We start from the raw sequence: 23,408 nt of genomic DNA on the forward strand, positions 1-23,408 counted from the left end.
GCATACTTAAAAGCCAAACAGCCCTATTGATTTGTTTGCTTTTCTCTCTCTCTCTGACATTCTCTGCTCCTGACGTGCACTCCTTTGAAGAGGAAGATATGTTTGCATTCTTTTAATTGTGAGACGGAACTGTCATCTCTGTCTTGTCATGGAGCACAGTTTAAACTTTTGAAAAAGAGACAAATGTTTGTTTGCAGTGTTTGAATAAAGTTCCTGTCTCTCTACAACCTCCTGTGTTTCTGTGCAAATCTGTGACCCAAGCATGACAATATAAAAATAACCATATAAACATATGGTTTCTACTTCGCGGATTTTCACCTTTCGCGGGGGGTTCTGGAATGCAACCCCCGCGATCGAGGAGGGATTACTGTACTGTTTTATAATAGGCTAATCATGGTGGCAGCCACCCCAAATTTAGCAGAAAAAGGTTCCTCCAAACATCGGGCAAATTCTCACCTGTGTGAGAGCATTTCACCCAAAAATCTGAGAAAATGGTTATTCATTTTGTAAAAAATAAATGGCATTTCAAAGCAACAGTAGCTCAATGCAAAAACACCTGAAGAGTAAGCACTGCTGGAAGTATAATACAGGATAAGACAACAATGCCGTAAGTAACCCTACTGTACCTACTTAGTGTTTCGACAATAAATCTTTTAGTGTTGTGAAGCTGGTTACCTTGAGAAATTCATGCTAGTGACTAGTGTTGGGAAGAAGATTAGAGTCATGATATTTCTTTGGACAGAACAGATAAACCATCTGCTAAATGCACTGGTCAGTTGGCACCACTGTTACTCACAATTGGACTAAATAATGTTTCAGTACCTTTTCTAACAAAGTATGGTAGACAAGTCTGTTAAATGCACTTGCCAGCTTTATTTCAGGCAGAGTTGCATTTTCACTCATTGGCAGATGCTTACGCCAGGGCTGGCAACATGTAAGTCTGTGCTAATGAATCCAAATGAAAATTAGCTATCAGTGGTTGTCAAAATTGTGCAGCAATATCATTCTGTATAAACATAGGTCAGCTTTACAAAATATTTTTGGGTATTTTTCTCCAGTCATTGAATTGAAAAATAAATCACATTCTAAAATGGTCAGGCTGACTCAATAACGTGTGTTTTTATTAATCCAGTGGAGATGATGTGGATGATACAAACTGAGAGTTTGCGACACAGCAGCACACATCTGTCTGCCTGTAGGTGAGCTGCTACTGGGAACTTGGCTTTTTTGGAAAGAAACCTAATTTCTACTGCAGTTTAGATTGCCAAATATGCACAGACTGGGTAGCTCAGCAAATTCCTGGTTTTAAAATTTAAAAGGTATGCATGTCTTAAAAAGGTTCTGGGCTCTTTCCACATTTTCAGGTAAAAAGATGATTACCATCCTGCTGTACTTGTCCTTTCATAAAGAAGCATCCTGGAAGAGCCACATGTGGGTTCTACTGAATGCTGCCTGTGAAATGTTCCTCAATGTTAACATTTTCTCCCACTTCTCACTCACTTTTTCCTCCTATGTCTGAAACAATGTCATTTTTTTGCAGCACAACTGTTATGAGAGAAATCATTTGTGTGTTGCACAGAACAATTTCCACAGGATTCTTCATAGATTATTAATGCAGACTTAGTGGCAACCTACTGATTAAGGTATCTAGTAGGCTGCTTTTGAAAATATGAAAAGTTGTGGCTGAACATCAGGAATTTAAAGTGAACGTTTTTGCGAATATAGTCAGTCCTGCTTGTCACCCACCATTTTTATAAATAATTATTAAATCTTTAAATGTAATGATGGCAATAACAAGCGATTGGAATTTTAAAAGTGTTCATTGTGCAGTCATTGCTCCTTTAGAATGAAGTTGGTAGTCAAAAAATGAACTGTTACTGAAAAGTTTAATGCTATACGGCGAGTTGTACCTCATTTGCCTGTTTCCTGCAAAATGATTTTAGCTGGTGTCATTTATACTTTACAAGCAATATTAAGCTGCTATATGCCAAATATGTCTAGAAGCTATATTCATGATGTCTATGAGTAACATTCATCTCAATTTCAGATTGATTTAAAAAAAAATGTATGTGAAATGAGGTCTAAAAAAAACCAAAAGCCTAATTATTTGGTCATGTTTCATGTTGAATTGCTAACATCAAGTTACGTTAATAAGTCCATTATTAATCAAAAAAAAATTTGTTTACTTTTAGTTTTTTTTTTTACATAAATAGTTTATTATTAACAGCTTTATCTTGTTTGTCTTCTCTTTGGAGTTATTTTAGTTTTATTTTTTTCAAATCTTGATGTTTTCAAGCTATATATAAAATTATTCATTATTTACATGCAGCTTACATTCATTCCTGTGCCTGTTTTAATTATTTGGACAAAAGTTGTTAGTTTAATCACTTAATTGATAAAATAGTTGATAAACCAATCATTTACAAAATAATTGTCTGTGGCAGCCCTAGTTCATACACCTAAGGAGTATTAGATTTACAATTTCAGTACACTTCTGATCTGAGCCTCTTCACGCTTTGTCACTCTGCTTAGTATTAGGTTTTTCACTACATAATTAGAATATATACTATTGACTTTAATGACCACTTCAACAGGAGAATTTACACAATACAACACTTATGCACCTCTACAATAAATAAAATTTCAGAATATACAGGTAGTTTGAAAAATTTAGCACTTATGGCATGTGGACGGAGAACAGCAGCATCATGATTATCTGTTCAAAGACTAGGGAAAATAAAAACACATTGGATATTGAGAAGAAAAAAACTGGCCCTGGGCTTTCTATTTAGTTTCCTTTAGTTCACTTCTGTGTCTGCAGCATATACTTGTTAAACAAAAATACATGTAGTATTAAAAAATATGGAGCAGATGAGTTCCACATTCTGAATACAATGAAAGTTCAGTATGGACAGTGTTAGTAGCAGTCAGCAATCTGCCACAAGCAGACAGAAGGACAATGACAATGACATCTAATTTTGTGTCACTTGCATACTGTACTGGTAAGACTAATCTTCAGTAAGATCAGTAGCTGGTTTATAAGTTAGTCTCCACTCCTCAGAGGTACAGTATACCATGTCTTGATCATCAACATATCACCAGCATCTATCCTTCAAAATGCTGAATCAAAACTAGCCATGCTGTTGTGATGGACAGCCGGCGGTTCAGTCCAGCCGAGACGTCCATAAAAGAAAAGAATGGAAGAAAGCAGCCTTTTTGGGACACTGCCTCCCCCAGTACACTAGGTGGCAGCTCCCCTGGACGGCAACAGTTCCCCGGATTCCCTCAAAGCATCCTGGGACGTGGAGTCCGTTTTCCTCAGCCCTGTTGGGTGCCGCCAGGGGGAGCTTATAAAGAACCTGGGGACTATTACTCTTACAACAACCCGGAAGTAGTTTGGAGTCACGAGGACGGAAGTCTGCAGTACTTCCAGGCTACTTGAAAAGGATGATGAGGCGTTTGACCCGGAGAAGAAACACTTCTGGGTAATGGACTATTTAAAGGACTTTGGGAATCCCAGCAAAGGGAGCCGGGGTTGGGTGGTAGAGTGACGGAGCTGCTGGGAGGAGTGGAGGATTGTGATTATTGATTATAATTATTATTGTTATTGGAGAATTGTGGCGAGTGTGGTGCTTTGTGCACTGTATTGGAAGAAAATTATTATTAAATTCTTTTTGGTGCTTTTATAAGTGTGTCTTGGACGTCTGTCTGGTGGATTTCACGGGGCAACATCGCCTTTAGCGTCTACATTGTATAGACTGTTCTATCAATGAATGAATAAATGGATAGTAATGTTTATAATGATATTTAAACTAATTTACAAAATTTTGAAACACATCTAAAATGACTTGTATTATGTATTCAAAGTACAAATTGCATTTCAGTATAACAGTTTTTATTCCAACCACAATTCATGGAAATACATTATTCTATATCTATAATAATAAAAGGCAAAGCCCTCACTGACTGACTCACTCACTGACTCACTCATCACTAATTCTCCAACTTCCCGTGTAGGTGGAAGGCTGAAATTTGGCAGGCTCATTCCTTACAGCTTACTTACAAAAGTTAGGCAGGTTTCATTTCGAAATTCTACGCGTAATGGTCATAACTGGAACCTGTTTTTTGTGCATATACTCTAATGGAGGAGGCGGAGTCACGTATTGCGTCATCACGCCTCCTACGTAATCACGTGAACTAAAAACAAGGAAGACATTTACAGCACGAGTCACACGCGGGAACGAAGGTAAATTACGTTAATTTTTGACTGTCTTTTAATACTGTGTGAGCATACATATTAACACATGTGCAATTAAACGTGTGCATTTACGGGGTGATTTCTCAGGCTTAAAAGCTCACCTTTTATCAAACGCGGGAACAAAGGTAACTGACGTTGTTCACTGTCTTTTAATACTGTGTAACCATACATATTAACACATGTCCAATTAAACGTGTGCATTTACGGGGTGATTTCTCAGGCTTAAAAGCTCGCCTTTTACTAAAAAGGTAAATGCAAAACTATTTTCAATCAGTTTATTGAAACGCTCCCGTTAAGGATTGCAATAAGATATTCGCGAGATAAAAGAACGAAGTACGGGGAAATGAAGGAACAGCCGCAAACAGCGAAGAGCAACAAATTAATTAAACAATTGAGAATGGAGCGAGTTAAGCATACAAGCATGTTCATAAGGGAAACAAAGCACGGTGTAAAACGTAACTTTAAATTAAGTTAATAGAAACGCTCCCGCTGCGGATTGCAATAACATATTCGCGAGATAAAAGTTTAATGAGAAGACACGAGGTATAAACGAAGCACACGCCGTGCATTCTATGATCTGCTTCTCGCAACTGAAAGACGGCACATGGCGGATGTTAGCCGACTTGCTGACCGCAACGTTAGGGGCTTCAACTATGCCGCTGACGCAACATGTCAGTGCCAACACTTTGCAGACTGTACTTAAAAGACACGCCCTCCTCACTGGACAATTAAAAACACCAATCAAACTAACGATGACATCAACTATTACCCAATCAAAAGTAGGAAAGGAGGCATCTTCATAAAATGCGTGTGGGATGATTTGCATGAGACGCTGCTTTAAAAAAAAAATGATAAAAAAAATACGGGATAAATCCCGTCCAGTATTGATTCAAAACGGGACGCGCAATTTCATTCTCAAACGCGGCACGATTCCGTATTTTAAAGGACGGGTGGCAACCCTACAGTGCCAGGTAACCACCCATACAATCAGATTGTGATTCAGACTAGGAATGCAATGAATGTAATTACCCCGATCTACATACAAGGCGAAAGTCTTGCAACATTCAAAGATGATGGTTTGGGATAATTAGTACTTATTAAGTACAACATTGAACATAAAAGAGCTTATGAAGCCTTGAACCGAAAAAAGCAAGATCTCAGAGATCGTAAAAAAAAAAAAGGAGGTAATGTCGTTTTACTCGCTGTACATTTTAGTCAAACATTACCAGTTATTCCACGAGGGAGACCAGCAGATGAACTCAACGCGTGTTTAAAATCCATGCTTCTCCCACGGTCAGTTATATGTCGCGTGTTCTCGGGTAGGTACACCAAAAAATGTATACATTTAAGCATGTAATGGGCAAAGAAAAAATTAGGTATACCCGAAGGCACTGCAGTAGTACTCAATGTAACTTTACTTCTTAAATGTTAATGTTTTACTGTTTAATAATTTATACGCTTCTTATATATTGTTCAAATTCTTTTATAAAAATACCAGTGACAGCGCAATGCACGATAACATCGAGTGAATACACCATACGCATCTGCCCACGGCCGCCCTGGTGTGCGCAGATAGGAGTTGATTCTAAAATAAAATAAACATAAAAAGAGTAATACATTCATCACCCATAAAGCGGATAGCAGACGTGACGTATTATATGTGTAGCACATTTCAAGTCAATACGTGAAACGGTTTGCAAGCTACATGTGATTTAAAATCCTGGACAGACCAACGAAAAGCCACGGTAGCAAATTATGGAAGAAGATTTTACTGTTTAATAATTTATATTTATATGAAATGTGCTTCTTATATATTACTTCATATTCTCATATGATAATGATGTTAATGTTGTTTATATTGATTTCTATGTTATTGTAAGTGCATCTATGTGTGTATATGTATGTATGTATGTGTATATATATATATATATATATATATATATATATATATATATATATATATATATATATAAAAAATATATATATAAAAAATATATGTGTATATGTATATATAATATATCTGTATATGTGTGTATATGTGTGTGTATATGTGTATATGTATATATATATGACGGCAACACTCATAACAATGACAACACAATTACATTGACAATCATGTTACGTTATTTTTAAAATGTTTCCTTTACTTTTTCATTACCTCTTTAACACACTACTTCTCCGCTGCGAAGCGCGGGTATTTTGCTAGTACAACTATATAATCCATTAATCTATAATTCCACAGGGAGCACTTAGTGCTAGTCTCAGTTTCTCAATCCTAAAGTTTCTTCTGAATTTCTTTAAGGCAAACAAGCCACTACACAGATCTGCAGTTTACACCCTAGAAGGACATGGAATACAATGCACTGAAGTGAAGAAGGACATGGACTGCCTTCCTCTTTATTAATAACAAGACCCAGCCTAGTTTCTTACTTGTCTCAGTCCAATCTTCTTGCTGTCCCACATCTGTTTGAAGTTCCAAAAAAATGGCTGCTCACACTTTTGACAGGAATCGCTGTCTAACCATTCTGGAGTCTAAAGTGAAGAATAAAAAAAAATAATCAACAGCCTCCACGTGTGTCACAATGAAGACAATGTACCAGGCATACATAAAGGGGACAAAAAAAGTGAGGACATTTTACAAGGTCAAAATATGTTCAGACACAGAACTATACACCTAAGCAGCGCATTCTTAGTTTTAATCAGTTAATGCTTTTGCCTATTGATCTACATTTTAACCACTACAGCATCAGTATCATTCCTGGATATACAGTATACTGATTTGGCCTTTACCTTAGGATGGTGACTTACAGTGGTGTGAAAAACTATTTGCCCCCTTCCTGATTTCTTATTCTTTTGCATGTTTGTCACACAAAATGTTTCTGATCATCAAACACATTTAACCATTAGTCAAATATAACACAAGTAAACACAAAATGCAGTTTGTAAATGGTGGTTTTTATTATTTAGGGAGAAAAAAAAATCCAAACCTACATTGGCCCTGTGTGAAAAAGTAATTGCCCCCTGAACCTAATAACTGGTTGGGCCACCCTTAGCAGCAATAACTGCAATCAAGCGTTTGCGATAACTTGCAATGAGTCTATTACAGCGCTCTGGAGGAATTTTGGCCCACTCATCTTTGCAAAATTGTTGTAATTCAGCTTTATTTGAGGGTTTTCTAGCATGAACCGCCTTTTTAAGGTCATGCCATAGCATCTCAATTGGATTCAGGTCAGGACTTTGACTAGGCCACTCCAAAGTCTTCATTTTGTTTTTCTTCAGCCATTCAGAGGTGGATTTGCTGGTGTGTTTTGGGTCATTGTCCTGTTGCAGCACCCAAGATCGCTTCAGCTTGAGTTGACGAACAGATGGCCGGACATTCTCCTTCAGGATTTTTTGGTAGACAGTAGAATTCATGGTTCCATCTATCACAGCAAGCCTTCCAGGTCCTGAAGCAGCAAAACAACCCCAGACCATCACACTACCACCACCATATTTTACTGTTGGTATGATGTTCTTTTTCTGAAATGCTGTGTTCCTTTTACGCCAGATGTAACGGGACATTTGCCTTCCAAAAAGTTCAACTTTTGTCTCATCAGTCCACAAGGTATTTTCCCAAAAGTCTTGGCAGTCATTGAGATGTTTCTTAGCAAAATTGAGACGAGCCCTAATGTTCTTTTTGCTTAACAGTGGTTTGCGTCTTGGAAATCTGCCATGCAGGCCGTTTTTGCCCAGTCTCTTTCTTATGGTGGAGTCGTGAACACTGACCTTAATTGAGGCAAGTGAGGCCTGCAGTTCTTTAGACGTTGTCCTGGGGTCTTTTGTGACCTCTCGGATGAGTCGTCTCTGCGCTCTTGGGGTAATTTTGGTCGGCCGGCCACTCCTGGGAAGGTTCACCACTGTTCCATGTTTTTGCCATTTGTGGATAATGGCTCTCACTGTGGTTCGCTGGAGTCCCAAAGCTTTAGAAATGGCTTTATAACCTTTACCAGACTGATAGATCTCAATTACTTCTGTTCTCATTTGTTCCTGAATTTCTTTGGATCTTGGCATGATGTCTAGCTTTTGAGGTGCTTTTGGTCTACTTCTCTGTGTCAGGCAGCTCCTATTTAAGTGATTTCTTGATTGAAACAGGTGTGGCAGTAATCAGGCCTGGGGGTGGCTACGGAAATTGAACTCAGGTGTGATACACCACAGTTAGGTTATTTTTTAACAAGGGGGCAATTACTTTTTCACACAGGGCCATGTAGGTTTGGATTTTTTTTCTCCCTAAATAATAAAAACCATCATTTAGAAAACTGCATTTTGTGTTTACTTGTGTTATATTTGACTAATGGTTAAATGTGTTTGATGATCAGAAACATTTTGTGTGACAAACATGCAAAAGAATAAGAAATCAGGAAGGGGGCAAATAGTTTTTCACACCACTGTATAAGGGAGTCCTACTTCATTAAAGGTTCGACGGTCTCTCAAACAATTTTTAATTCCACATGGTTATACATTTTGACCCCTTCCTCTGTTATTGCAAATGTCATTCCACTTTACCACAGTCCAATAATATGTCAAAAGTGGCTGGATATGTCTGTGGGTCCATCCAAAGGTTCTCCATCTCACCGTGGTATAGGGACCATTGTAGGAAGGGTCTTGCTAAATTCATCTTTGTTACACAAAAGGAAAACAACTATACATATAAAGTTATGCTCTACCTGGCCTGACCAATTATATAAATGAACATTATTTTTAACAGGTGAAAATGAACACAGGTAAGGGAAACTAAATTTTGTAAGATATGGGGAACAAACAAACAAACTAAAGAGGTCTGCAACATTTTTAACTTTCACATATGTGCAGCGCATTAAGAAAAGTAAAGGTTACTCTGAGAAAGGTACTTCCTCCATTTAAAAGGCTTTTATTTAAACACTGAAACACTTTTATGTAATTTGTTTATTTTAATAATAGAAGGATGCAGCATTGTCATGTGCTCAAACATGTGAATTTAAATAAAGTTAGCTGTCAAAAACTAATTTAACAAAGTACTAATGGCTTTCCAAAGGCATCAGAAATTGTGTCTTGGTAAAAGCAACTATTCTGTATGCTTTTTCTAATTTCCTTAAAAAAGCTCCATCTGAGGGAAGTGCAGTTGACTAACCTCGTGTCTTTTCACATCCATATTCCAGACTGTGATTCCACCATCCGAACTGCAGGAGATGAGCTGTTTTGTGTGGTGTGCATAGCACAACCCTTGAACTTTCTCACTGAAAGGAAATTAAATATCATTATACTGACAGAAATAGGAAACTGATAAAAAGCTGCAAAATGAAAGGCTATAAAATGTTATGTGACAAAAACTGCTGATTTCAGTATATTCTAAAATTGTTCTTCATAAGTCTTATCTGACATGCAGTTTCTCTTATCATTGCTTTTTTGCTGCACTTTTCTGCTGTCTTGTATTGCCCAATATATTCTTATGTACTATGTATTCAAAGTACTGCTGAATTCCTCCTATTACTGTAATGTTGTTATTTTCTTTGAGGCAGTGTAAACTATGAAATGGCACTACATACTGTACTTAGCTCCAGGAGTCTGAGTTTGAGTCTATTGTCTGTGTGGAGTTTAGAGTCAACATCAGCACGCAGCCATCAGTCTTAGACAAGGAACACTCACTCAAACATCCACACTTATGCCATCTACTGTAAGCATGGCTTCTAGTTTGCAGCCGATCAATTATAACTCTGGTGTGATCGTGGAAATGGATTAGGTAGTATTGCACAGTACAGGGAAGAATGATTGAAACAGGGTCAGTTGTGGGCTTGCCCCCCAGAGTAAGAGAGTGAGAGAGAGATACACAGATAAAAATATACAAACCCTTTTAGTGCTAAGATTTGGAAAATATACACCTAATATACTGTCAGCACCAAAAAGTATGGTCAAAAACAGTTTACACAAGCCGCCTAGTGAGCTACTGCCACTGTCACTTACAGTCTTTAACCAAGTATATAGCTGGCATTATGTAATGGAGCTCCTCTGGGTGGATGCAAGCCTCATGTTTTTTTTTTTGTTTTTACTACTTGACTCCTTTTAATACTTCAAGAGGCACTGAGGGTTCCTCGACCTGGAATAAAATGCTAAAATACTACAAACTATGTGCACTTCCAGGATTGTGGAGTGCAACAAAACATTAACAGTCTGCTTTCAGTATTTAACAAAATCAACTTGAGAAACAAACATACATAAATATTATATGTATATATACTTAACATACAGATATACAGTATATACAGTATATATGTATACATAAGCTGCAGAAAAAAAATTAAAAGAACACTTTGAAAACATCAAAAATCAATGGGAAAAAAATCCTGCTGGATATTCATACTGATATGGACTGGGTAATGTGTTAGGAACGAAAGGATGTCGCATCATTTGATGGAAATGAAAATTATCAACCTACAGAGGGCTGAATTCAAGGATACCCCGAAAATCAAAGTGAAAAAATGATGTTGCAGGCTAGTCCATTTTGCCGGAATTTCATTGCAGCAACTCCAAATAGTACTCAGCAGTTTGTATGGCTCCCACATGCTTATATGCATGCCCAGCAATGTTGGGGCGTGCTCCTAATGGGATGACGGATGGTGTCCTGGGGGATTTTCTCCCAGATCCGGACCAGGGTATCACTAAGCTCCTGGACAGTCTGAGGTGCAACCTGGCGGTGTCAGATGGACCGAAACATAATGTCCCAGAGGTGTTCTGCTGGATTTAGGTCAGGCGAGTGTGGGGGCCAGTCAGTGTTATCAATTCCTTCATCCTCCAGGAACTGCCTGCATACTCTCGCCACATGAGGGCGAGCATTGTCGTGTACCAGGAGGAACCCAGGACCGACTGCACTAGCATAGGGTCTGACAATGGGTCCAAGGATTTAATCTCGATACCTAATGGCAGTCAAGGTGCCGTTGTCTAGCCTGTAGAGGTCTGTGGGATCTCCAGACCATCACTGACCCACCACCAAACTGGTCATGCTGAACGATGTTTCAGGCAGTATAATGTTCTCCATGACTTCTCCAGATCCTTTCACATCTGTCATATGTGCTCAGGGTTAACCTGCTCTTATCTGTGAAAAGCACAGGGCACCAGTGGTGGACCTGCCAATTCTGGTATTCTATGGCAAATGCCAATCAAGCTCCATGGTGCCGGGCAGTGAGTACAGGGCCCACTACAGGACGTCGGGCCCTTACGCCACCCTCATGAAGTCTGTTTCTGATTGTTTGGTCAGAGACATTCATACCAGTGGCCTGCTGGAGGTCATTTTGTAAGGCTCTGGCAGTGCTCATCCTGTTTCTCCCTGCCCAAAGGAGCAGATACCAGTCCTGCTGATGGGTTAAGGACCTTCTACGGCCCTGTCCAGCTCTCCTAGAGTAACTGTCTATCTCCTGGAATCTCCTCCATGCCCTTGAGATTGTGCTGGGAGACACAGCAAACCTTCTGGCAATGGCACGTATTGATGTGCCATCCTGGAGAAGGTGGACTACCTGTGCAACTTCTGTAGTGTCCAGGTATCGCCTCATGCTACCAGTAGTGACACTGACCGTAGCCAAATGCAAAACCAGTGAAAAAACAGTCAGAAAAGATGAGAAAGGAAAAATGTCAGTGGCCTCCACCTGTTAAACCATTCCTGTTTTGGGGGTCATCTAATTGTTGCCCCTCTAGTACACCTGTTGTTAATTTCATTAACACCAAAGCAGCTGCAACTGAATAACAACCCCCTCTGCTACTTAACTGACCAGATCAATAGCCCAAAAGTTTCATTTACTTGATGCTATACTCTGATCAAAAAGTGTTCCTCTAATTTTTTGGACGGGTCCGAACACCATCAGACAAACACCACTTCCTTATAAAACACACATTTATTTCTCTAGTAAAGTCTGCACAGCACACAGTGCTCCCAGCACCAATCACCCTCAACATGGGCCTTTCTCTCAATGTCCGTGGGATGCCTTTGTTCTCTTCACGGCAGCTTCGACCTGCTCCCGCTCCCAATAATCCTCACTCCCAGGCCGCCAGGAGGAGCTCTCCGGACAGCATAAACGTGCCCCGAGTTCCAGCAGGGCCTCATGGACTTTGTAGTTTCTACACACAGCCCTGCTGGATACCTTGGGGGCCACCAGGCGTTGCTGTAGGAGGGCTCGTGGGCTCTTATGTGCCCTATAACCCGGGAGTACGTCATGGTCATGTGACAGGAAGAAACGACGTGCTCCCGGGTTGAAGAAAAGGACTGTTTACCCTGACCCGGAAGGAATAAGGAACTGTGGACTGTTGGACAGGAACACCTCCGGGTCAGGGTGTATAAAAGGACTCTGGGAAGCCCAGTACATTGAGCTGAGCTGGGAGGTAGGAGGGCTAAGTGTCTGGGCGAGGAGGAAAGAGTATTGTGAGAGAGAATTGTTGTGTTTATATGAGTGTGGAGTGGAGGGTGCTTTGTGCACTGTACAAGAGAAAAATAAAAGAGTCTTGTGCTTTTACAACGTGGTTGGAGTGGTACCTGAGGGTTCAAGAGGTGAACAAAGCTCCTATCTGCTACACCATATATATATATATATATATATTGTAACAAAGGCGCCAGGTATATATAGGCGCCAACCTGACACAGACTGACACTGGATGAACGTATAAAAGTAAATCAACTTTTATTTTTCTTCACCTGTGGGGCACATCTTCCCTGTGTCCCACAAGCAGTACACCGTCCCAAAAGCACCAACCAAAACAAAACACACACACTGCTCTTCGCACCACCACTCCTCCCGGCAAGTGTTGTCCTCCTCCTCTCGACTGAGGCTTTTGCAGTGGTGGCTGCTGGCCCCTTTTATAGTTCACCCGGAAGTGCTTCAGATGCTTGACCACCTGCCTGTTATTGCACCTCCGGGTGTGGCTGAACTACAGCCCAGGGGGCTGCCACCAAGTGGTCCAGGGGAGGTATTGTGCTGCCCATGCTTGCTCCCCTGGCACATACACAGAAGGGGGGTCCCGGCCGGGCATATATATATATGTGTGTGTATGTGTATGTTATACCATTGTTCAGTAAAGAAAGCAAACTTATTTAACAGAAATGGAATGGTTTAATATTGTAAACACAAGTCATCCTTTTAATCCAGTGAGTAGTGGCACATCCCTTAACAGCTATAATACCAACCAATTTTCCAGTAGTTACTAATTTGACATGCGCTCTGAAGATGTTTTGCCCAGTCTTCTTTTCAAAATTACTTCATCTACTCCAGACATGTCTGACTTAGTGCAACTGCTCCTTTCACTTCTTTCCAAATTTATATTGGATTGAGACTGTGAATCATCTCTTTTAAAACAAAATATTCCTTCCCGTTAATCCATTCTTTGTCAGATTTGCTGGTATGCTTTGGTTCATTGCCATCCTCCAGATCCCATTTTGAGTTACACTTATAAATCATGAAGAGAGTTCCTCATATTGTCTACTAGAATATTTTAGTACAAGTCTGAATTAATTGTTCCTTCAGTGATGGTGAATACAGAAGTAGAGTTTAAGGTTGAGGATATTTTGGTGGTTGGTGGCATAACCAACACGGTGGTCTTTGTTGTAGTCAGATCAGTTTTAAACTCATACATCAGAAGAATTTTTTTCTAAAAATGCACTGGATCATCTGGGTGGCCTTTTGTATATTTAGTACAAGTAGCAGTATTTTTTGAATGAAAAGACATAAACAAAGATTTCTTTGGAAAAATATGACATTTAAAGGACAACAGTAAAGGTTCAAAAACTTTTAAGCAGTACTACATTATATTCTGTGCTGTATGATCACTGAGCTAAAGCAATTTATTACATGGAAGAGACTTCTCAAAGTTATTAGAGGTCTCTGTGGAAAGATTATTATAAGTAGGGTGCTCAGCTGGTGGGGTTTACCAGAAGTACTGCCATCACAGGGATGGCACAGAGTACTATTAGGTCCAATGTAAAGCTTGAGGGCCTACAGATGCCAATAAGGGAACTTTGGGGCTAGTAGGGGTGGTACGCCCTGTATTCATGATGTGTCCCTCAAAAAGACATTGAGCTGGGACTCAAGCATGAGAAATAGGACATGGTGCATTTGTAAAGGTAAAGCCAGGCAGGTGGCTAACACTGTGCATCTTGCACTGGGAGTATTATGACCATGAAGCTTCTTGTTGTAATTTTAAAGTGGACACACCAGCCTCTTGGATAGATCCAGGTTACACTTAGCACCAGCGTCGTTTTGTATAAGTTTCTCTTTACTTGTATTTTGCTTTCCCTCTGTAATTATTCCTGAGTTGAGATTATTTTTGTTCAGTAAAACAGGTGTACATGTTTGAACAAAAGAGAAAGACAGAAGGACATTTACAGTACTGTGCAGTGCTGGTGACTGAGAGTTTTGGATGTGCAAGTGATACTGTTAAAACAATAATTTCCTAGAGTAAGATGATGGCAGAAGGGAAGTCCTGTTGCCAAGCTGAGTGCTGAGATTAAGGTTGGCAGTATGGTTTACCAGAATATGGCAGTATTCCTAAATACTGCCTCAAAGTGACTGCAGTGCCCTAGTAAGTATGACATGGAGTGTTTCTGAATAATGCAGTGTGATATTTGCACTAGTTCTTTCAATGTTTGCAACAGGGATGACAAGGTACTTAATGAAAACAGAAATGGGCAACTTTGAGAATTACAGCATCTGTATTTCAATTCTTGTCCAAAAATTATAAAAAAAACACATTGGTACTAGCAAGTATAATTACCTAACCAATCTAAATAAATGGAAGTCTGGTCTCCTTCTGACTCTTAGCAAGGCCTGTACAGATAGTCTAAAGTGCATGTTATGTGAATTTTTAATTAATTTGCATTTTCTTCCATAATGCTCATTTTAAGAACAACTTAAAAACTTTAAAAATCTCAATGGTTTATTGTGCTATTAAAAAGCTGGTATTACATTGCCAAATCTTTTTTAAGGTTAACAGCCTAAATCAAATAAAGCTCTTATTCCTGACTGTGCAAATCTTTCATAACGTCTTTAACTGTTTCCATTTGTGCTCACAGGTAGCATGAAGAAGCACTGGCTTAATTGGTCTTTAAAAAAGGAAATAAGCATATAACTATAGAGTGTAAGCTGATAGGATTTGTCCAGAAAACATAAACAACACAAAGGTATGAATTAATATGAATTAATTTTAAAATATTTAAATATTCCCAGCTGTTAGCATATAGGGTTTACTGTATGTATGGGAATGAGGGAGGTATGTTTATAGGTTAATTAAGGTGAATTTTAACATTGAAAAACTTTCTGTGGGATGTAGGGGTCAGCTTAAATTTATTAAAAAGTATATTTTTGGTTTAACCAATTGATTTAAAAATGATATTGGTATTGGTAATAAGCCCATATCCCAAAAGAGGATAAATGTTGTCTTAACAGTAACAGAAACCAGAAACTGAAAGTTAAGTTAAGTCTGTAAGGCCAGAATATTATTTTACTGCACATTTTGTCCCTTATGTTGTAAGTTTTTTGGGTAAGGCACAAGTTTATACTTAAGAACACAAGGTTACTAGAAATATTGCACAACATCAGGATGTTCAAAGCCATAACAGTTAAAAATAGATCCATAAAAAATTCCTTTTCTAATCACTACCAGGAACAGAGTCAATTGCAATTTCAAATGTAAAAAGATAAATGTTCTTATGAAAGATTTGGCTAAGCCATGGATACAAGTTTAACTGACTGGCAACTGAAGTACATGGTATACCTTATAACCAAGTAACAGAACTTGGAACCTGAATTATGCTGGTTAAAATGTTAAAATCATTATCTCACCATAGCATAAAAAACAAAGCAGGCCTTTCAGATTATTCAAAGGTAAATATCAGGGTCATAATCTAAATACAAGAAAACAGGGGTACACAAAATGTGGACAAGAGGGTGTGCACCTCCCTTACGCTGGGTGCTGGAAAGACGAATCTGCAGATTTTGACCTTGGCCTAGATTGATATACCACAGGTTTGTCCTTACATGGCTATTCAGATAGTCATGAGAGTTTTCCAGCCCAGTCCACGTATGTTTTTTGGACTTGCAGAAAGGTTACAACTGTATAGTAATTAATAATAATTCTTTGCATTTATATAGCGCTTTTCTCACTACTCAAAGCACTCAGCAATTGCAAATTAAGGGCCTTGCTCAAGGGCCCAACAGAGCAGAGTCCCTATTGGCATTTACGAGATTCGAACCGGCAACCTTCTGATTGCCAGTGCAGATCCCTAGCCTCAGAGCCACCACTCCGCCCTCATGGTATACCTCATGGTATCTAATGGTGCTACAATAATGTGAGGAGCCAGGGTTGATGCTACGTGCCAAACAGTTCCCTGATTATGCAATTAGAGCCGTGTTCAGATTTTCCCATCAAGTATAATCTGCTTAAAATGTACAGGGATCTCTGCAATGGGTGCATTTCATCTCCTATCTTGTATGCATTTTTCAAATATTGTTGATTTTAAAGAACTTATCAAAATGAATAAATTACATATTAGTGAAAATACAGTTCAACAACTTATTCAAATGAGAAAAGGTATGATTTCAATGGAGAGGATATCAAGATACAATTAAGACTTTATTTATGACCCACCTACTGTACTATCACTACTCTAGGTTGTCTGGCTGGCTAAACTCAGGAAGAATCCTAGTGGTTCTAAACATCTTCCGTTTCACAATTATTAAAGCCACTGTGTTTCTGAAAACACTCAGAGGTTTAGAAATGATTTTATACCCTTGCCCTAATCTTTACTTCACTCCAGTTTGATCATGGAGGTCTAAAGAGAGTTCCTTTAACTTGGTGTTTGTCCTGACAAGCAATGGGAATTGTAGAAGCTTGCATACACAGGTATGTGCTTTTCTAAACTGTATCCAGTCAATTCAGTTTGCTACAGGTGGACTCCAGTCAAGTATTAGACACATCAAGGATAGTTAAAGCAAATAGGATGCACCTGACCACAATTTGGAGTGTCACAGCAATCCTTTCTGAAAAGATGTTTTCATTTTGTCATTATGGGTTATTGAGAGTAGACTGATAGGCAAAATTTATTAATTTAAAATGAAATCTACAGCACAATAAAATGTTCAGAAAGTCTGAATACTTTCTGAATCTACTGTAAATCCCACATGTTTGTAAGATAAGATGCAGCACTAATCAATCAGTCGCAAATAATACAGTACCTATATTCTGATAGTGAAAAATAACAGGGCTACTTTAAACAGTGCTTACTTGTGTCCTTGAAGCTCAATGGCTGTCCCCTTTCGGCCTCCGATGTCCCACATAATGATGGAATGGTCAGAGCTACCTGAGAACAGCACTCTCTGGACTGAATCCCAGCAGAGTGCTGTAACACTACCTGGAAAGAGACACATAGATTAGATTAGATTGAATCCTGAACAAAAGGGTAAAAATCACAGCAGCAATTATACAACATAGAGAAACAAATCAAAAGTTATAAAATGTACACACGGCATAACATTCAGGTGCATTCTGGGATTTAGTTAACTGTTTTGAAAGTTGTAGCGTTTTGAATATTTGTTTGCTTTATAAAAGGCAGATGTAAAATTTTTGTTTATTGAATATTTTTGCCATATTCAAAAATAATTGATAATGTAATTACATGTATTAGTAAAGCTGATGAATAAAATGTTTGTAGTAGCTTTTTACAATACAGTATCTCGTATTTAAAAGCCAAACTTACATTAGCTTGTAGCAGATAAAATAGCTTTCAGAGACACCAGATTCCAATTCAAGTTATGTAAAAATTGTATTGATTGATGTGCTATTGTTATGTTGTTGGTTGTGGTGGATCTTTCACTAACTGCATTTCATATTTCCATCCATCCATCTTCCAACCCGCTGAATCCAAACACAGGGTCACGGGGGTCTGCTGGAGCCAATCCCAGCCAACACAGGGCACAAGGCAGGAAACAATCCCGGGCAGGGTGCCAACCCACTGCAGGACACACACAAATATACCCACACACCAAGCAAACACTAGGGCCAATTTAGAATCGCCAGTCCACCTAACCTGCATGTCTTTGGACTGTGGGAGGAAACCGGAGCGCCCGGAGGAAACCCACGCAGACATGGGGAGAACATGCAAACTCCACGCAGGGAGGACCTGGGAAGCGAACCCAGGTCTCCTAACTGCGAGGCAGCAGCTCTACCACTGCGCCACCGTGCCGCCCATTTCATATTTCTTAAACCCAAATTTTTTAAATAATTCCTTGATAAAGAATTAAAATCTACAGTATGTTGAAGTCTGTGGCTGCAGTGTTATTGACCATTATGAATAAATCATCACTGTGGAACCTTTTCTGTAAGTGAAAAATTGACACTGAAATATATTATAATGTACAGATACAGCAGACATAAGGTTGTTATATATATCACAAATAGTTTTATTTACTGTATGAAAAGGTGCTCACTGAATGCTTTCCTCTTTAATTAATTTCTAGGTAAGTTAAATCACATTTTGGTTTCCTTGCTTAAAGTTTTCTTGGGTGTTATGAGGATTATTTAACTTACCTGGTACAAGTTCAGGCAGCATACAAAAATGAGGTGGTGGTGGTGCTGCTGGAATGTGCACAATTGGCTGATGTGTCAGCAAGTTTCTTGCTGTGCATGCAACTCATTTAGCATTTCAGTAACTTCTATCTGATGCCAGGAGAGAATATTGGATGCACAAAAATGGAAAATAAGCAAGTTGAAACAACCTCTTTCAAGGTAAATTGGAAACTGTACACTAATCGTAATGGAATTTTCACAGAATGTTTCTCTGTTTTAAGATGCTTTTGAAAATTCAGCAATGCTTTTTAAATAGAAATTTTGATTTGTTTACATATTTCTGTAACTCAAGGACAAGTGGCTTACATGTCTTGGCTAGGGTGTGGGGTTGTTCAGCTTAGTGACTTAACTTGACTGTATGTGGTTGGATTACTACGATGATAGTGACTCGCTGCACTTGCTTTAATGTAGTAGAATTACAAATTTTATATATAAGATAAAAAGTTTTTTTTGACACTCAGGCAACACATCAATAACATGATTCTCTTACATTTTTAATATACACAAATATACACTAAAGCTGAGATCCACTCCTAAACCTGGAACCGGGGAAAAATGTACGGATGGAGACAGCACTGATCAGGATTTTTCCCACTTAAATAAATTGGTGCATCGGCTTGCAGATTAATGAAAAGCCCTTGACATCACAGATAAATTCAAATTTTCTACGAGGAGATCCAAACTGTGTTTCACTCTCTTTAAAGAATTTTGTGATAGATAGATAGATAGATAGATAGATAGATAGATAGATAGATAGATAGATAGATAGATAGATAGATAGATAGATAGAACTGTGATAATACTCACTATGAAGTAGCACTATACAAAATAAACTGACTAGTGCACTTTTGTTTTTTTCACTAACATTTTACAAATATTTTGAAATTATCTTTTCCTTTTTGTGTTGTTTAGCAGCCCTACTACGGCACCAATTTTAATTTTTTTACAGAAAATAAGTCAATTGTTGAGAGTACACCACATATGAATTACAGTATTGTACGTTCACAATCTAGAATAATATAATTCTCTCCACCCACATTGCTTGCTCACCTGACAATTACAGATAATATAATTTGTATATTAGAAAACAGATCTGTAGTCAGATAGAAATGGCAATTAATAGCCTAATTTGGGGGCTGGGAGACTACACTGTACACTGATAGGTTCCCATTTGATGTTTGATCATATGTGGGGAACCTGCAAAAAATACTGCTAACTTTCTAACTCAGACTAGTCTGTACCGTGATATACATCATCATCATCCTCATCATCTTTTTACTGTACTTATCCTGATGAGGGTTGCAATAGCACCTGATACCCCTTTTTGTTTTTTCAAGTAGAGTAACTAAGCCTTCCTATTGCAATCCTTTTCTGGTGTGTTTCATGCATTCTGGTTTTGTTCATCAAGAATATTGTAAGTCTTTCTAACCATGGACACTGCCAACAAAATACAAATCTGCATGACTTCATATTCTGTGCTATGTAGTCCTCCTGGTGTAGACTTGTGGCACTCCCTTTTAATGTTATGCCTTTTCTTACCTGTATGTCCTTTAAATGTGGTAACAAGGCTGCAGCTTTCCTGTTCAAGTTTCATAATGGTGACTTGGCCAGAGTGGTCCCCTACAAAAGCATGCCGTGTCTCTACATCAAATCTGGGAGCATCAGTCAAGTACTTTAACTCAAAACATGTTCTTGTTAGTTATAATATACAAGTCTGTAATTTGTTGAAATTAAGTTTACTGGACACTTATTTATATCATATAAGCAATTTTGAAAGGATACTGCAGACAAGAAACCCAGGAAGTAGTCCGATATCCTCCTAACCGTTGACTGCTTTCTGAACAGTGCCAGGTAAAGTTTTTATCCAGTCCAGTGCTTAGCACCCACTCCATCTCTAGCACAAAGAGAACAACAGTCACTCGATTTTGATGAGCTGTAAAAAAAAAAACACAACAGACATGTTCTTCTTTAAAGCAGGTACCAGAAAAATATAAATGGTAATGCTTTTGGTGTAAATTGTAATAAAACAATGCAAGGGTTCACAAAGTCAGTTCTACAGTACAGCTGAGAGTGATCTATGATTTGACTAACTACTGAAGAGACAATAACATCTTCTAGAGGTTATTGTTTAGCCATATTTGAATTATGTAATGGAGCAGGGAAATATACTTGGTACCTTAGAACTGAAACTTGAAAACTCATAAATGTCCAAATATTTTGATATAAATGTGATTTTATTCATTTTAAAACAGAAAGTTTAACTGTCATCTCATTACAGGAACTTCATCTTTTGTTGGGCTTATTCACAATATGATAACATGATTTGAGGAAAAGAAAGTCAAAATACATTTTTTTCCATATATTTTAACTCAGGTGGTAAAATTCCAATCATCCTGCTTGATCTTTGGAATATCTATTATTAGCTGCGTGTGAACTTTCAGGACAAAAAACAACCCAGAGACTAAATAGCAGTTTTAATATATTTGTGAACTTGGAGAAGCATCAGCTAACTCTAAAGAATTACCCAGTGCAGAGGACTTCCACTGGCTTTCATAAGACACTGGCAATAACATTTCTTAGCCATATCGCTGGCACATGAGTTCTATTAATCTTTGTCTTGAGAAAATACCTCCAGATAGATAATATTTTTAGTGAAAACTTCAAGCCTTACCCTCCATTGCTGAGGTGTTTCACTTTGTTGAGCTGCATCGTTTGCTTCGTTTCAATGTTGTGTCTCTTCATCTGTGTCATTAGCACAGCGTTGTTGTTGCGCATTGCTGTTTGCTGCACACGTGCTTTTCGTAGTGAGAAGCGCATGTAAGTGCCTAAAAAATTTCAAAAGTGCATGCATGTGCCATCTACTGGCTGTGGTTGAGCATGAGCAGAGTAGACAGCTCCATACACATACAGGGTCTTTTGTTTATATATGTCTAATTTTTTGAAAATTTCAGAAAGTCCCTAGCAGAGCTGAGGTTCTGTTCTTAGAAGGGGTCAAAAGAAACACAAGTACAGTGGCACTTACTGTGGATAGATAACTTTTTTAAAGGAGCACTAATGAAAGGTTTCATGTTAACAAAGAACCAATGATCATCTTGCAAGCCATGATTCTCATATAGTGTCATAATGGTATCAACCATAAACGTGTTCTTTGAAAACTGTTTTCCTAATCATAATTCCTTATTGACAAATATTTTATAGTGTACAGTAGATTAATCCTTCATCCATCCCTCCATATTCTGAAACTGCTCAATCCATTTTAGGTTTAAAGGAGCCTGTGTCTTAATCAGGCTCCACCAGATATACAAGTGCATATATACAAGGTGCATCGACAAAGTATTGAGCAAAGGCTGTGAATACTTATGTACATGTGCTTTCTCAATTTTTTTATTTTTAATAAATTTGCAAAAACCTCAAGTAAACTTTTTTCACGTTGTCATTATGGGGTGTTGTGTGTAGAATTCTGAGGAAAAAAATGAATTTAATCCATTTTGGAATAAGGCTGTAACATAACAAAATGTGGAAAAAGTGATGCGCTGTCAATACTTTCCGGATGCACTGTACGACAAGGTCCAACTCTGGACAGAGTTACTGTGCATCACATCGGGCCACTTAGAATGTCCAGTAAACCCAATCCATAGATCATTAGAAGAAAACACGACAACTAAAAGGAAAACACTGTCATACATGGGAAATGACTTCAGCCCAATCACACAGTTTGTGACAGAGGAAGAATTCTAACCCAGTCTCATGGATATGTTAAACAACAGAGGTAGCCACTGCACCACCATGACACCAAAAAAGATAAATATCACTTTTCTTATCCGTCAAACTATACTATAGATGAAGGCACTTTGTATTAAATAAAGCATTATTTTTATATTGGTCAGTAGTTTTTTAACCCTTGTGTCCTGTTCTAAATGCTTTATCTTTCAAAATAACGTAGTAGTTATATGAGTCATGGTTAAAAGGAAAGTAGGGTTTTTTCATTTACTGTACATTTTGATGTTTTTATGCACAATATGTTCCTTTCAGTATTTCCTAATTCTAAAATAAAGTTAGAGATTCAGTTTTTACATATTGACCTTACTGATATACTGAACTTCCATGCAAAAAAAATGTACACATTTAAAGATAATTATAAATTATTTTTAATAAGCCAATACCATAGAGCAGGCACTGAACACTGTTAAAAAGTCAATTTTTTCTTGTGTTTTAAAAAAATACTTGTGAAGATACAAAACTTAAGAATGTCATTAATCATGTCAGTTAAAGACGAGATGCATAGTTATTATTAAAGTAGTAAAATATTTAGAAAAGTTAAACATTTTGTTTTGCATCTCCGACTTTAAGGGAGGCTTTGTCAAACTGTGTCAAAACTGCCATCCTCATTTCCATATTTACATACGACTTTCAGAATTCACTGATGTACTTGTGCCTTCTATTTACAGCTCTGTGAATATAAAACTGCCTTAGGAGTGTCACACATGTATTTGTAAATATGTGAATCCTTCTTTAATAAATTAATTGTAGAAAGTAT

The 23,408-nt window shown here is 38.1% G+C and overlaps 1 protein-coding gene across 1 annotated transcript in view; it reads right to left on the reverse strand.

Moving 5' to 3' along the window:
• The window catches only part of wdfy2 (WD repeat and FYVE domain containing 2), a 93,822-nt gene that overhangs the window by 32,115 nt on the left and 38,299 nt on the right, over positions 1-23,408 (reverse strand). Inside the window, exons 5-9 of the mRNA XM_028799705.2 lie at positions 20,654-20,804; positions 20,411-20,523; positions 17,531-17,657; positions 9,405-9,510; positions 6,689-6,790 (exon numbers count right to left, since the gene is read on the reverse strand). Of these exons, the coding sequence (XP_028655538.1) occupies positions 6,689-6,790; positions 9,405-9,510; positions 17,531-17,657; positions 20,411-20,523; positions 20,654-20,804 (599 nt within the window). The remainder of the gene's footprint in view (positions 1-6,688; positions 6,791-9,404; positions 9,511-17,530; positions 17,658-20,410; positions 20,524-20,653; positions 20,805-23,408) is intronic.

This window comes from Erpetoichthys calabaricus, chromosome 4, assembly GCF_900747795.2.
Source record: "Erpetoichthys calabaricus chromosome 4, fErpCal1.3, whole genome shotgun sequence".
NCBI classification, from domain to species: Eukaryota; Metazoa; Chordata; class Cladistia; order Polypteriformes; family Polypteridae; genus Erpetoichthys; species Erpetoichthys calabaricus.